This window comes from Cervus canadensis, chromosome 1, assembly GCF_019320065.1.
Source record: "Cervus canadensis isolate Bull #8, Minnesota chromosome 1, ASM1932006v1, whole genome shotgun sequence".
NCBI classification, from domain to species: Eukaryota; Metazoa; Chordata; class Mammalia; order Artiodactyla; family Cervidae; genus Cervus; species Cervus canadensis.
The window spans coordinates 117,049,718-117,064,579 of NC_057386.1; the positions used below are offsets into that span (position 1 = coordinate 117,049,718).

Sequence of the window (14,862 nt, forward strand, 5' to 3'; positions counted from 1 at the left end):
TGGCCCTGACCTGGCTGGCCCTCCCTGCCCAGCGGCTAGGCTTCCAGACACCCGCGGCCACGGGACTCAGCTCCTTATTCTCCTGCCTCCTGCGGGAGCTCTCCCAGGCTGGAGATGGACCCTGCTGCTGCAGCAGCCAGCTCCTCTCACACACACACTCACACTCACACATGGTGGAGGTCTGTAGAGGGCAGACTAAAGGACCATCGTTCTCTCCCCAGCAGCACCCAGGCAAGGACACACGGGTCAAGGGACAGGTATGCTTTTTTTTTTTTTTTTTTTGGACTGGTGAATCACGACTGCGCCGGCAACAGGTATGCTTTATTACTCGGTTCCCACACATGACTGTCCCAAAGCACCAAGTCAGACCCCTCACCTGTACTCATTTATACTTCACAAAGGTTATCGGTGCGCAGGAAGGCTTCCATAACGACCCAGCCCCAAGGCGGCGGGGGCCTCAGAGGACACAATTTCTGCGTTCAGATGTGGTCGTTCGGGCCCTCACCCCACTCCTCCAGACCCTGATCTCAGAGGAAACGGCAGAGGCTGGGTCTCCTGCTGAGCGCCAGGACCCACAGGACAGAACCCGGGATCCCCGGAGGGATCATTTCTCTCTTCCCACGGCCCAGCGCCCAGATGAAGAAAATAAGGCACTGTCAGCGGTGGAGAGGCAACAAAGTTAAGAAACAGCTGGAGATGGGCGTCCTCAGGCCAGGTCGCAGCCCCGCCTCCGCTTATTCCCGGAAAGCTGGCTCTGGCTGGACAGATTAAGGCCGAGCAGCAGGCCCACCCAGGAGGCTGGGCCTGGGGGGGTGGGAGGGGTCCTGGTAAGAGGGGGCGTGGCCCCGCCCCTCCTTCCGCCACGTGACTCCCGCCCCCTTTCCCAGGGTCCTCAGGCAGCCCGGCTTCCCGGCCCGCACGGTCGGCCCTCCAGAGAGGGCTCAGCTCCGGTAGCTCTTGAGCAGGTGCCCGGCGACCACCAGCCTCTGGATCTCACTGGTGCCTTCATAAATCTCGGTGATGCGGGCGTCGCGGTAGTGCCGCTCGGCCGGCATCTCCGTCACGTAGCCCATGCCGCCCAGGATCTGCATGGCCTGAGGGGGAACGCGGGGGCTCAGGAAGAGAAGACTATCCCCCCCCTCCCCAACTCGTGGGGGAAAGACAGGGCAGGACCATCCACACAGAAGGACCAGCGGGGAGGGAAAGCAGCCGGCACACTCCCGCTTACCCGGCCCTGGGGAGCTCACCCAGGCAGTGGGGACGCTCACCTGGTGGGTGATGGCAGTTGCGGCCTCCGATGCAGCCAGCTTGGCCATTGCCGCCTCCTAACCACAGAGGACGGTGGCGTCAGAAATTCTTAGCACCTGACCTGTGCTACAGGGCGGGCCTGGGGAAGCCGCCCCTTGGAGCGATAAACCCACAGGCTCAAGGAACTGGGACCCCGCCCGGACGGCTCCCTCAGTGCCTCCGCCGCCACCGAAGCTCTGGGCTGGGCCCGGGGAGACCCCTGCCCCACTGGCACCTTGGTGAAGGGCTTCTTGTTGTCCTTCAGCATGGCAGCGCGCCAGGTCAGCAGCCGGGCACTCTCCAGGGCCAGGGCCATATCCGCCAACTTGAACTGCAACAACCCAGGCCCGCCCCACCGGTCACTGCTTGCCAGCCCTCCCCTCCCCCTGAGGGGCGGGACGGAGGAGGGCGGAGGACAGCGGCTGAAAGCCGTCTGGGAGGCAGGGAGGAGAGGCCGAAATCACGTCCCTTTTCCGTCCAGGCAAGGCTGCGCGCCTCTGTTACCTGGATGCCCTGTAGCTTGGTGAGGGGCGCCCCGAAAGCACTGCGGTTCTCGGCGTAGCTCACAGCACAGTCCAGGGCGGCCTGGGCAATGCCCAGGGCTTGGGAGGCGATGCCGATGCGGCCCATGTCCAGGGTTTGCTGTGAGAACCCACCTGTCAGGGGCCGGCCGTTCCCCAGGGCCTCACCCTAAGGACCGCCCCCCCCCCCCCCCCGCCCCGCTGCCGGGCTCACCATGGCGATCTTGAAGCCCAGCCCCGGCTCCCCCAGCAGGCTGTCCTTGGGGATGCGACAGTCCTCGAAGATGAGGTTGGCCGTGGACGAGGCCCGGATGCCCAGCTTATCTTCCTTCTTCCCCAGCGTGAGCCCGGGTGTGGGCATGGGGACCAGGAAGGCACTGATGCCCTGGAGGCCGGGACACGCCCCTGGCTTGCTCACCGGCCCGAGGCCACGCCCCTCAGACGAACCACCCGAGACTCCCACTCAGGTCCCCCCCCAACACTTCCACCTCCCTCAGAACCTCGCTGTGACGCCCTCTGCTGGCTCCGCCGGGGACAGCGCCGCCCCGGGGCCGGAAAAGGTGGGCTGGCAAGAGCCCCAGAGCCCAAGAGGCTCGCTCCACTGAACCGCAGAGACACGGCTGGAGAAACTCTGAGCGGCTCGTTGCCTCTCCCTTGCGGGCCTCCCACCTTGTTATGCAAGGATCTGTCGGTGCTGGCGAAGACCACGGCAGCCGAGGCCTCCCAGGCATTGGTGATCCAGGCCTTGGTGCCACTCAGGACCCACGAGTCACCGTCTGCCCGCGCGGTGGTGGCCGCGGCCCCTGCGTCGCTGCCGTTCCCTGCCCCACACGCAGACTCAGAGTTCACCGCCGCCAGCTCACCGGGACCCAACCTCGCACCTCCCACACCAAGCACCCCCAACCCCCCCAAGCAACCCCCTCATTCTGCCCACCACCCCCAACCAAGCTGGTGAGCCAGACCCAGGTGCAGGGAATCAGGGTCTGGCTCCTGAGAGAAGGGGCTGGAGGGCCACACCAGCTCCCTCAGCTCTCAGGGTGGGGGGATGTGGCACCCAGCTGTGTCCAAGCCAAAGGGACCCCGGGGTCCAAGTGCCTCCTTCCCAGCTCAGTCAAGGTGGATGCCGGGCGGGGTGGGGGTAGGGGTAGGTGACCCACTGTCCCATGGTGGTACCTGGTTCACTGAGGGCAAAGCAGCCAATTTTGTCACCACTAGTGAAGGGAGGGACCCACCGCTGCTTCTGCTCCTTGGTGCCGAACTTCAGGATGGGCCCCAAGTAGAGGGACTGAGGGGACAGTGGGGGGCGATCGTCACAGGCCCCAGCATACCCGCCCGCATACCCACCCCCAGGCCTCCTCTCTCCAGAGGCCCCATGCAAAGGACCAGGCCTCGAGGTGGTCAGGGGCAGGGAGCCAAGGGAGGGCTGTGCCCTGGATGCTGGGCCGCCCGGAGCCTCCCCCTCTGCCTGTGTGTCCAGGGCCCGGGCGGAGACTCACATTGTTGACACTCATGATGACCCCCGAGGAGGCGCAGCCCCGGCTGATCTCCTCCACGGCGATGGAGTAGGCCAGGTAATCGAGGCCGGGTCCGCTGAGCTCCTCAGGCACGTTTATGGCCATGAGCCCCATCTTGCCCATCTTCTTCACCTGGCCCCAGAAAAGGATGTCATGGCGAGGGGATGGGGGTGGAGGTGGGGCCAGGGCCCACCCTCTCCAGCCCCAACCCACCTGTCCCCAGGCTGGTGCCCGCAGAAACTCAGGTCATGCGACCCTAACCACCCACCCTGCAGCCCCCAAGGCTGGATCGGTAAGACAGCCCTGTTGTCTCAGGCAGCCCTGCCTCCATACTCTGCCCTCACTCATCTCTGTGTCTACAGCCACAACCAGTGAGCACGCAGGAGGCACAAGAAGGCTTCAGGGGCCTCCGAGGTGAAGAAGCAGGGCAGCACAGTGCCACACAGACCTTCTTTCAGTCCCTCACGCTCACCACACAGCCTGTCCTCCCTACCACAGGGCCTTTGCACATGCTGTTCCTGTCAGTGATGCCCTGTATCAACTGCTTGCTAACTACTCCCACCTGTGGGTCTCAGCTCAGGCATCTCTTCTGCTGGGTGGCCATCTCGGACCTCACTGAGTCAAATCCTTTAATCACACACTCCCGCAGCACTTGTAACTTCACACCTCTTCATGTGCTTGTTCTGACTACGGTCTCTCTGCCTGACCACAAGGACAGAGACAGCGCAGTTTTGCCCACTGCTTATTCCAGTGCCAGTGAAAGATTCGATAAAGGGGAAGAGCTTGGAATGTTTGACTTGGAATCCAGGAGTGGCTGGGGTTAATTATCAAGTGCCTTTTACATGCTCAGCGCTGGAAAGTGCTTCATGTGTATTCTCGGTCGAGTCTCTCTGAAGCTCAAAGCTTTGCTGAGTCAACCTCACGTCACAGGTGAGGAAGCTGGAGCTCAGGGGGGTGGAGAGCTTTGCACAGGACGGGCCTTGTCAATGGTGGGGCTGAGACTGAAACCCAGCACCGACTCCAGGACCACAACCAGCTCAGTCTGCACAAGGTGAGTGATCCGTGAACGGCATTTGAAAAAAAAAGTTTTATTGAACGCTAGTCGATCTACAATGTTGTGTGAATTTCTGCTGTATAGCAAAGTAACCCTGTTATACATATTCTTTTTCATATTGTTTTCCATATGGTTTACCACAGGATACTGAATATAGTTCCATGTGCTGTACGGTAGGGCCTTGTTTATCCATCCTATATACAATAGTTTGCAGCTGCTAATCCCAAACTCCCAATTCATCCCTCCCTCACCCCCTTCTCCTTGGCAACTACATGTCTGCTCTCCCTGTCTGTGAGTCTCTGTTCAGTATTAATAGACAGGTTAAATTTGTGCTGTATTTTAGATAACACATGTAAGTGATGTCATGGGGTATTTGTCTTTCTCTTTGACTGACTTCACTTAGTATGATAACCTCTAGATCCACCACGGTGCTGCAAATGACATTATTTCATTCCTGTTTGTGGCCGAGTAATATTCTATATTCTATTGTATATATGTATCACGTGTTCTTTATCCATGCATCTATCCATGGACAGGTTCTTTCCATGTCTTGGCTATCGTGGACACTGCTGCTATGAACACAGGGGCCCATGTATCTTTTCAAATTATAGCTTTGTCTGGATATATGCCCAGTACTGGGACTGCTGGACCACATGGCAACTCTATTTTCAGTTTTCTGAGGAGCCTCCCTACTGTTATCCACTGCACCAATTTACATTCCCACCAACAGCATAGGAGGGTTCCCTTTTCTCCACACCCTCTCTAGCATTTATTATTCAGAGACTTTTTAATGATGGCCATTCTGACCGGTGTGAGGTGGTACCTCTTTGCAGTTTCCATTTGCATTTCTCTAAGAATTAGAATGGCATTTCTTATCAAGTGACTGAGAAGTTCTTGACTCGACAGCAATGTCCGGGAAGAGCGGCATCGGTGAAATTGCTGAACTTTCACAATGATTTGTGTCCCTCTATGAAACTGGGAAAAGGAAAGATATTCCCATTTGAATGCAGAGTTCCAAAGAATAGCCAGGAGAGGTAAGAAAGCCTTCCTCAGTGATCAATGCAAAGAAATAGAGGAAAACAACAGAATGGGAAAGACTAGAGATCTCTTCAAGAAAATTAGAGATCCAGTGACTGAACTGACTGATGAAACTGGGTGTTTGATTCCACCTTGAGTTGTTCCCATGTGAGACAGTCTGCAAGACTCTAGGCTTGGGGTGGGCCTGACCCACCTCAGGGTCTCCCCTGTAATACAGGGAGGAGATGGCCCGTGCCGGGGAGGCAGAATGACAGCCTCACAGAGACAAGCGCGCCCTAATCCCCAGGTTCAAAGAGACTGAGTATGTTCAAAGAGACTCTGCCAGGAGAGTAAGCAAAGGTCCTGAGGTGAGGAGGGGCCTCCCTGGATTATCCAGGGAGGCCAGTGTACTCACAGGGTCCTTGTGAGGGAAAGAAGAGAAACTGGACAAGGCCAGGCAGTGAGTCTCCCTGAGGCCCGCCCAAAGGCCTGCCCACACCTTGATCAGACTCAGAGAGAGCAGCTTTGGATTTCCGCCCCCCAGGCACGGTCAGGCACTAAGTGGGCCCTGCCTGCTCTAGCCACTGATTCTGGGGCCAGCTGCTGCAACAGGAAGCTCGGACACAGTGAGGAATAGGATTCAGAGCCACCAGCAATGTGGCATTTCGAGTCACTAAAAAAAAAAAAAAAAAATGTGGTCACTGCACACCTGGGGGCAGCAGGGGGTGACACCGCTCAGGAAAGCCGGCGGGAATCGAGGCGTGGGTGAGGGTGGGAGGGTCCGAGAGCCAGTTTCTAGGTGCGTTGATAAGAAGTCAGGGGTCCCCGAGGAGGAAAGAGGGGTCTGGGGCTCTCAAAGAGGATAGGGGTCTGGAGCTCTCGAGGAGGAGAGAAGGACAAGTTGTTTTCCCCCTACATTCCTTAGTCTTAGTCACATAAGACGTTTTTTTCTTTAAGCCCAGAGCTGATAAAACTCAGCTTAAACTCTGTACCAAGGATTTTATATATAAAACAATGTATCCTGCTTGAGGACATGTTTCTCTTGTCCATGATCCTGTTCTCTTGAACATGATGTTTCTCAGTTGTGTCCGACTCTTTGCAACCCCATGGACTGTATAGTCTATGGAATTCTCCAGGCCAGAATGCTGGAGTGGGTAGGCTTTTCCTTCTCCAGGGGATCTTCCCAACCCAGGGATCAAACCCAGCAGATTCTTTACCAGCTGAGCCACCAGGGAAACCCAAGAATACTGGAGTGGGTAGCCTATCTCTTCTCCAGAGACCTTGCCAACCCAGGAATCAAACCGGGGTCTCTGGCAATGCAGGTGGATTCTTTACCAACAGAGCTATGAAGGAAGCCCAAGGATTACATATACAACAACAAGGATTACATATATAACTTATATATGTATACATACATACATATATATATATACACATACATATAACATATGTATCCTGCTTGAGGACATGTTTCTCTTTCTTGAGAGCCTTCTGACTAATCCTGTTATCTTAAAATGTATATTATGGGAGGGGGGGTCTAGTAAAATCTTTCTATTGTTAGTTCTAATTCTGTCATCTTAAAATGTAAATTGTGGGAGTGGGTCTAGTAAGAGCTTTACAACCTTGAGACATTCTTTTGATTTACTGTAACAACCAGTTTAAAAAGCATATAGCTCCCTTGCCAAGACTAGCACTCTCTGCCCCCTTCTGATGTCTGTGTCAGGAGCTTCCTCTGTCCCTTCTCACTGTAATAAAACTTCTGCCACAAGAGCCCTGAGTGGTCGAGCCTGGTCTCTGGGCCTGAAGCTGAATCATCTTCTTGGGAGATCACTGAACCTGACATGCTTCACTGTAAGCTGTCAGATCAAAGAGTGGGTGAGGTGGGAAGCAGAGAGCAGCTGAGCCACTGTCTGTCTCTGAGCACGGCCTGGGGACTCAGAGCCCGGTGCCAGCCCTGGGGTGGCCTCAGAACAGAGCCCCTTTCGAACCCACATGGGGGCCTCCGGCAAACCTATTCCAGAGTGAGGGGGTGGTTTACTGGGGAGGCCTGTGCTGGCTCACCAGCTAAGGCTGCATTCTACCAGGAGCCAAAAATAAACAGGGTCCCCAGGATTCCTGCTCAAGCCCAGACAGGAACCCCACTGGAGGGCTTTCCGTGGCCAAACAGCAAAAGAAACTGAAGTAGGAAAAAAAAAAAAAGCCCCATTTGTCTCACCCTACGTGCACCATCCAGCTTCTCTAGGCATTAAGACACACACCCTCCTCTTCACCCTCTCTCTCTCTGGTCCACAACTGTGGGATAACTGACACACCAGCCCATCACACCAAGACGACTCCATTTTACACCAGGAGACAGAAGGGGAACGGAAATTCCCAGGTGGAGTACAGGCGGGACAAGGACGACCCCGTTTCCCTGTAACGGGGGGCTCTTGTGCAGATGGTGGCGCTCCCAGGACACCCGGAGTCTGAGGAGAAAGCCAGGGCCCCTGGCTCTCGGCCCCTCGCCCTGCCCTCTGGTGCTCTCAGAACAGAAAGCTGCCGGAGCCCACAGTGACTGCACCCGAGTGGCGGCCTCACCAGCATGCTGTTCCCCCAACCTTCCTCATTCTCAAGTGTATCTGGAGATTTCTGGCAATACGCCACGGCCAGCTGCAGGAACGTTCTAGGGGAAATGTGGAGACAGGAAGGCAGTGGAGAGAAGAGACGGTGTGATCAAGAAGAAGAAGAAAGCAAAGACAAAAGAAAAAGCAGCGCACACACACAGACTGTGTGTCCAGCTGCAGAAATAATTTCTGATCCCGCATGTTTGATGGTAACTGGCTAACGGCAGCCAGCCTCCCTAATGTTTTTGCCAATATTTTTGCCAATTTTGAGCGATCTCAAGAACCCCTCAGAGACGCTACCCACGGGGGTCACTCCATGCCTGCGTCTGTGAACCAGGAGTGTGGACCTGCAACCCTGACTGGGCCATGTCGAGTGGTCTCCAAACCCGCCAGAGAGGGACTTCCCTGGAGGTCTAGTGGTTAAGACTCCCCGTTTTCAACGCAGGGGTTGCAGATTCAATTCCTGGTTGGGGAATTAAGGGTTTCCACGCACTGTGTACATTCTCAGTCACTTAAGTTGTATCCAACTCTTTTGCGACCCCATGGACTGGAGCCCACCAGGGTCCTCTGTGCATGGGATTTTCCTGGCAAGAAGACTGGAGTGGGTTGCCATTTCCTCCTCCAGGGGACCTTCCCGACCGAGGGATAGAACCCGCGTCTCCTGCATTGCAGGCAGATTCTTTACCATCTGAGCCCCGGGGAAGGCCCCACTTGCATGGCCAAAAGTAAATAAATAAATAAATATTTTAAATGCATCAAGTTTATTTAAAACAAAAAAACAAAACTCCCAAGAGAACATGTGAGGACGTGAAAGACCCCTTTCCTAGCAGAGCGAGGCTTCAGCACGTGCCACCTTCACATGTGGGACCTGTTTTAGAGGATGCTTGTATAAAAAGCGGTGCTTTTAAGTCACTTCTAAAGCTCACATTCCTAAAAAATCAAATTTGTCCTGAGTCTGCCAATGCCCATGAGAGTCCAGACTCACTCCCTTTAGAGAATCACGTCTCCTTACTTGTTGAAGATTTGTTGCTTTATTCAAGGGAAAGGGCCACGGGAGCCACCTCCCCAGTTTCTACTCTGTGCCGGTGGGTGCCGAGTGCTGGGACAGTAAGAACATTCAGGATGACTTGACCAAAAAGTTCAAGTCCACTCAGCAAACGTCTGCTGAATGCCAAGCACTTACTTGGCAAGGAGGTGTTTTGCTGGGCCAGGAGGTAGGGGTTTGAACAAGCCTGGCCTTCACGAAGGCAACCTTAGAAAATAACTGGGACATAGGACACACACAACAGCATGATAAGCACACCCAGAGAACCAGGGATTATGAACACAGAGTGACGAACTCTTGGTGGGAGAGGTGAAAGGTGATGCTATTCAGGGGACACCGCCCAAGTGGCGTTAACAAGAATCTGTGCATATGAATAAGAGGGAAAATGGAGTATGGCTCGAGAGGCTTCTATGTACGTGGTAGACTATCATCTGACATTAGGGCAAGAGGAGAAAAAGCAGGTTTTGCACCCAATATATTAAACTTACTCAATCAACATTCACTGAGTGAAGGAAGAGAAACTGGGTTCAGTTTTCAAGATATAAGCACGCACATTCCGGGACTTCCCTGGCGGCTGCAGTGGTTAGGACGTGGTGCTTCCACTGCAGGGGACTTGGGTTCGATCCCTAACTGGGGAACTAAGATCCTCCAAGCCACACAGTGCAGCCAAAAATATATAAACAGATAAAAATGCACATATACATTCCCAGGTTCCAGAGTCCAAAGCTGGTTTGGAAACACCATTCTATTTCTAATTTCCCTTTATTATATAATTCATAATTGTTCCTTTTTTTTCCCCCAGGAGTTGTAGGAGGTAGGTTTGGATGCAGAAAGACCAAAGTTCAACTTGGATTACAAAGCCAGCCACGTGAGCAGAAGCTGGCACTAACCTTCTGCCTCCTTCACGGCCGGTCCACCTCTCAACTCTTCTCCCCTTGACTCTTCCTCAGGAAACCCACTCTTCCTGGGAGAAAAGTCTTCAGGAAACAAAATATTAGAAAACACTAACTAAGCATCTCCTGCAGGTTGGAGGGAGCACAGAGTCTACATCTGGCTCCTCTGATCCCAGCCCTGTGGCTTGATTGACAGAGAAATGTAATTCCTGGCTTCTGTTTCCTCATCCGAAAACTGGAGATCAATGACAAAACTGCCTGAGTGTCTTGTTGACGATTTAAGGGTAACTACATGAAAATTACCAACTTAATGGACAGAATTTGAGCAAACTCCAACAGGCAGTGGAGGACACAGGAGCCTGGCGGGCTACAGTCCATGTGGTCGCAAAGCGTCAGACATGACTGAGCGACTGGACGGCAACCTGGAATGTGGTAACCCCCAAATGAGAGTTACTCCTGTTATTATTACTATCGTCATTGTAAAACACGAGTGGTATTATTTTTAATTTTGCAGCCTGTCCCCTGTGTCTACAGTTTTGATCCTTCTGCTTGTTTAAGTCCTGGATTTCCTTCCAGGTTTTTGAGCATTATCTTGCTCACAAGTGAAATGAGTGCAAATGTGTGGGAGCTTGAACATTCTTTGGCATTGCCCCTCTTTGGGATTGGAATGAAAACAGTCCTTTTCCAGTCCTGTGGCCACTGCTGAGTTTTGCAAATTTGCTGGCATATCGAATGTAGCACTTTCACAGCATCATCTTTTAGGATCTGAAATGGCTCAGCTAGAATTTTGTCACCTCCACTAGCTTTGTTGGTAGTAATGCTTCCTGAGGCCCATTTGACTTGGCACTCCAGGATTTCTGGTTCTAGGTGAGTGACCATACCATAGTGGTTATCCAGGTCATTAAGACCTTTTTTGTACAGTTCTTTCCTCTAGGCCAAGGAAATAATGGCAGGACTCCTGATAACCTAATAAGATTACAGATATGAAGACAGTTATCCAAGATAAAATGAAATAACAAATGGTATCACTACTCTAAGCTAGCTAATGCATTCACCAAGTCTGGCCTGGACAGCTGCTGTATGCTAGAATGTGCCAGAAGGGAAGGAGACTGATGCCTTTGGTCTCTTCCTTCCACATCCTTTTCTACCACTATTTAGTGGCAGGGTTAATTTGCAAATTCCCCAGCCCTATAAAGTAAGTAAGAGATTATAAAGCCAAAGAACTGGTTAAGAGCAGGTTGGTAGAAAGCCTGCTGCTACTGCCAGCTTTCTTGCACAAAGCAAGTCTTATGTCTATTAACATAATAAGTAATTTGAAGGGATATAGAAAAAAAAAATCAAGTGGTCTGTCATTAGGTAGGAAAAGCTGCGATATATGGCCATGTTATAGGGCAGCCCTATGTCATAGTCACAACGGCCCTCGGGCAGCACCAGAGTGTGTGGCTATTGGAGGATAATATTTCCAACCAGAACAGGTCTTCCCAGCTGGGCTTCTGGGACACCCTGTGGCTAGTGGGTGGAACAGGGTTTTGGAGCCTACTACACCTGGAGCATGAATTCCAGCCCCCCAGACTGGTCACATCCCCTCTCGGTGCTTCAAGTTTATCAACTGTGATAAAAATAATAATAGTATTAATAGCTTCTGTTTTTCAAATGCACCATGAACTTGACATACATGATCGCCTACAATCCTCACAACCATTCCAGGAAGCCAAATGGAGATTAGACCTGCAGCTGGGGATGCCTTTAGGGCTCAATGCGATGATGACAACTTCAAGGCTTACCACATAAAAGTTGCCCAACTCATGTTGGTGCTCAGAATGTCACCCACCTACCCTGCTTTGAGCTCTTTAGATGTTACAATCAAGGCACAGTGCCCGGTACACTGTGAACACACAACATGCACTAAGATGAGAAAGTGGCCCCAAGGCTGAAGAAGCATGGTAACAGTGACTACAAGTTCTGAATTCCCCAGACGGGCAAACAGGGTGCGAAGGCCTGACAGAATCGATTTATCATAAGTTATCCCAACAAATGTCTACTAAGTGTTTATAACCATGTACCAGACAACTTGTTAAATCCGGTGGGAGGGCAGAGCAGAAGCACTTGTCCTCACGGGAATGATACAGTGACACGGGGAGGACGGCACCGACTGGGATCTCAGCGGCTGGAGAAGACAGACGGCTGGAACCTTAGCTCTGTAACTCATTAGCTCCATGACCTTGGGCACATCATTTACTCCCCTCATCAATCTGAGTTTCATCAACTACACAACAGGATACAAAACAATGGCACCTTCACCTCACTGGACAGTTTTAAGAGATAGATAAGCTAGGCACTTCCCTAGTGGTCCAGTGGTTAAGACTCCGAGACGCCACTGAAGGGGGTATGAGTTCGATCCCCACTCAGGGAACTAAGATCCTGCGTCACACATGGTGCAACCGAAAAAAGAAAAGAAACAGGTGTGCTAACCCATCGGCATTTAGGAGCGTGCCAAGCACATGTAAGCACAAGTGTTAACTATTATTATCAACACAATCATCCACCATGATTACTGTTATTCCAGAAGTTATTATCCTGGCTACAGGCCTCACGCTGGAGAGCAGAAGCCTCCAGGGCATTTTCTGGCTCCCAGGATCACTTGCCCTGAGGGTTCCCTGACTGCAGTGTCACTGCCTCTGGCTGTCACCATCACCAGTTATCCTGGGGCAGAAGGCAGAGTCCATCACTGGGTGCTGAGGGCGGAATTCTCACCTGAGCTGCTGGGAAGCGATGCTCCTTGTCTACCTGGGCTGCGATGGGAAAGAGCTCCTTCTCGGCAAACTCGCGGCACGTCTGCCGCAGCATCTGGTGAGTCTCGGGCAGTTCAACAGACTGGTAGACGGTATGTAGGCGACGCCAGCCCCAAGGCCAGGGGGCTGCCAGAGAGAAGAGGAGTCAGTGGAAAGGGAATGCAAGAGGTCTCATGTAATTATAATAATGGTGATCCACTTACTGGGTGGGCTTCCCTGGTGGCTCAAATGGTAAAGAAACTGCCTGCAATGCGAGAGACCCAGGTTCGATCCCTGGGTCGGGAAGATCCCCTGGAGAAGGGAATGACTATCCACTCCAGTATTCTTGCCTGGAGAATTCCATGGACAAAGGAGCCGGGCGGGCTACAGTCCATGGGGTCACAGAGTTGGACACGACTGAGTGATGAACACTTTCATTTTCACTTTTTCACTTACTGGGTGGTTCTCCACCACAGATGACTCGGGTCCCCCAGGGGACATCTGGCAAAGTCCAGAGACATTTTTGGTTGTCTCAACTGGTGCGTGGTAGGGAGTGGGTAGAAGCCAGGCATACTGCTAAACACTGTACAGGACGGAACCCACGACAAAGAACTAGGGGCCCAAAATGTCACTAACACTGCTATTGAGAACAGAATGGAATGTTCACCATGCTTGCTGAATACTTGGTACAACAGTCCTACTCGGTGGCCAGTATAACCCCAGTAACAGTAAGAGCACAACTCTGCGACCTCAGGCAAGGATCTTCACTTCACTGGTTTCTCTAAATGTGGAGGACAGCAGTACTCTGCTCCCGGGCTAGAACCATGAAAACTAACTGTAGCACTTAGCACTTAACCCTGCTGAGAGTAGCAGCAGCTCTCAAAGAGGGCCCCCTTTATTGTTATTCAGGGTGAGTGGGTCTTGACCAGGCAAAGGAAGCCCTGGCCACAGGGGCCACTGCTCCTACAGGGTAGAGAAATTAGAAGATGGGAAAGAGGCTACCAGTGAGCTCCTGTAATCTGCCAGGCACCTGTGTTTTAATCCTTGTAACAACTCTAGGAGAACAGCAGTATTCCTGTGGTCGTTTCACACAAGGGCCCAAGGTCACAGATGCACAGTCTGGGTTCAACCCCAGACCTGGCACCCTAGGAATGGTGCACCCTGAACCTCCTCCGCAGGTGCAATAAGTGGGTGGGGGGGGTGTGTGGGTGCAGCGTGAGAAGCGGGCTGGGACTGGGGGTCGGAGCAGGGGCCGAGGCCACGCAGGTGCGAGAAGCAGGCTAACTGAGGCAAAGGCCTCGCGATCCGGAAGGGCACCGCCCGGCCGCCCGCCCTGCTGCAGGGGTGAACCCGCTGCCCGGACCCACGCCCGCCCCTCCCGCCGCCCCACTGTGCGGGGTCGGAACACACTCACCTCCGCGGACAAGGCCACAGGCCCGGACGAATAGCGTGGCAGCCATGGAGGACAGACACGGCGGGCTGGTGACGGTACTGGGCTTCTTCCTGGCGACCTCGGGGCCGCGCGGGGAGGGACCGGCGCCGGTCAGGAGCCCCGCCCCTCGGGCCTCGGGGCGGGGCCGGCGCGCCCTCGAGCTCCGGGGGCGGGGCCGGCCGCGGGTGCTCCTGAGCCCCGCCTCCGCCCACCAGCCCCACCGCGGAGATAAACCAACTCTTTAGGGAAAGTCTCCGAAGCTGGTTCTGTTGTTCAGCCCGCTAAATCGCTAAATCGTATCCAACTCTTTGCGACCCCGTGAACTGAATTGAAGCCCGCCAGGCTTCCTTGTCCTTCACCATCTGCCGGAGTTTGCTCAAATTCATGTCTTTGAGTCGGTGGTGCGATCCAACCATCTCATCCTCTGTCATCCCCTTCTCTTCCTGCCTTCAATCGCCTTCAGTCTTTCCCGGCATCAGGGTCTTTTCCAATGAGTCGGCTCTTCGCATTAAGCGGCCAAAGTATTGGAGCTTCAACTTCAGTCCTTCCGATGAATATTCAGGGTTGATTTCCTGGTTTTAGGCTGACCTTAAAACTCCAGGGGGCGAGCCTAGCTCTCTCCTAAAATCCAGTTCCATAATCTAAAAAAACTCCACTTAGCCTTCCCCCACCCCAAACCCACCGCGCCCCCACTGAAGCCTCACAGTGCAGCTTTTCTCCAGGAT

The 14,862-nt window shown here is 53.5% G+C and overlaps 1 protein-coding gene across 1 annotated transcript; it reads right to left on the reverse strand.

The window, feature by feature from the left end:
- Nucleotides 1-300: 300 nt before the first annotated feature.
- ACADS (acyl-CoA dehydrogenase short chain) lies at nt 301-14,279 on the reverse strand. Its single transcript, XM_043438912.1, has 10 exons — nt 14,120-14,279; nt 12,689-12,852; nt 3,305-3,454; nt 2,982-3,093; nt 2,478-2,629; nt 2,023-2,193; nt 1,792-1,929; nt 1,523-1,618; nt 1,269-1,325; nt 301-1,094 (listed from the first exon to the last, which is right to left on the reverse strand). Exons 1-10 carry the CDS (start codon nt 14,163-14,165, stop codon nt 942-944), a joined length of 1,239 nt encoding a protein of 412 aa, XP_043294847.1. The 5' UTR covers nt 14,166-14,279; the 3' UTR covers nt 301-941.
- Nucleotides 14,280-14,862: the final 583 nt, after the last annotated feature.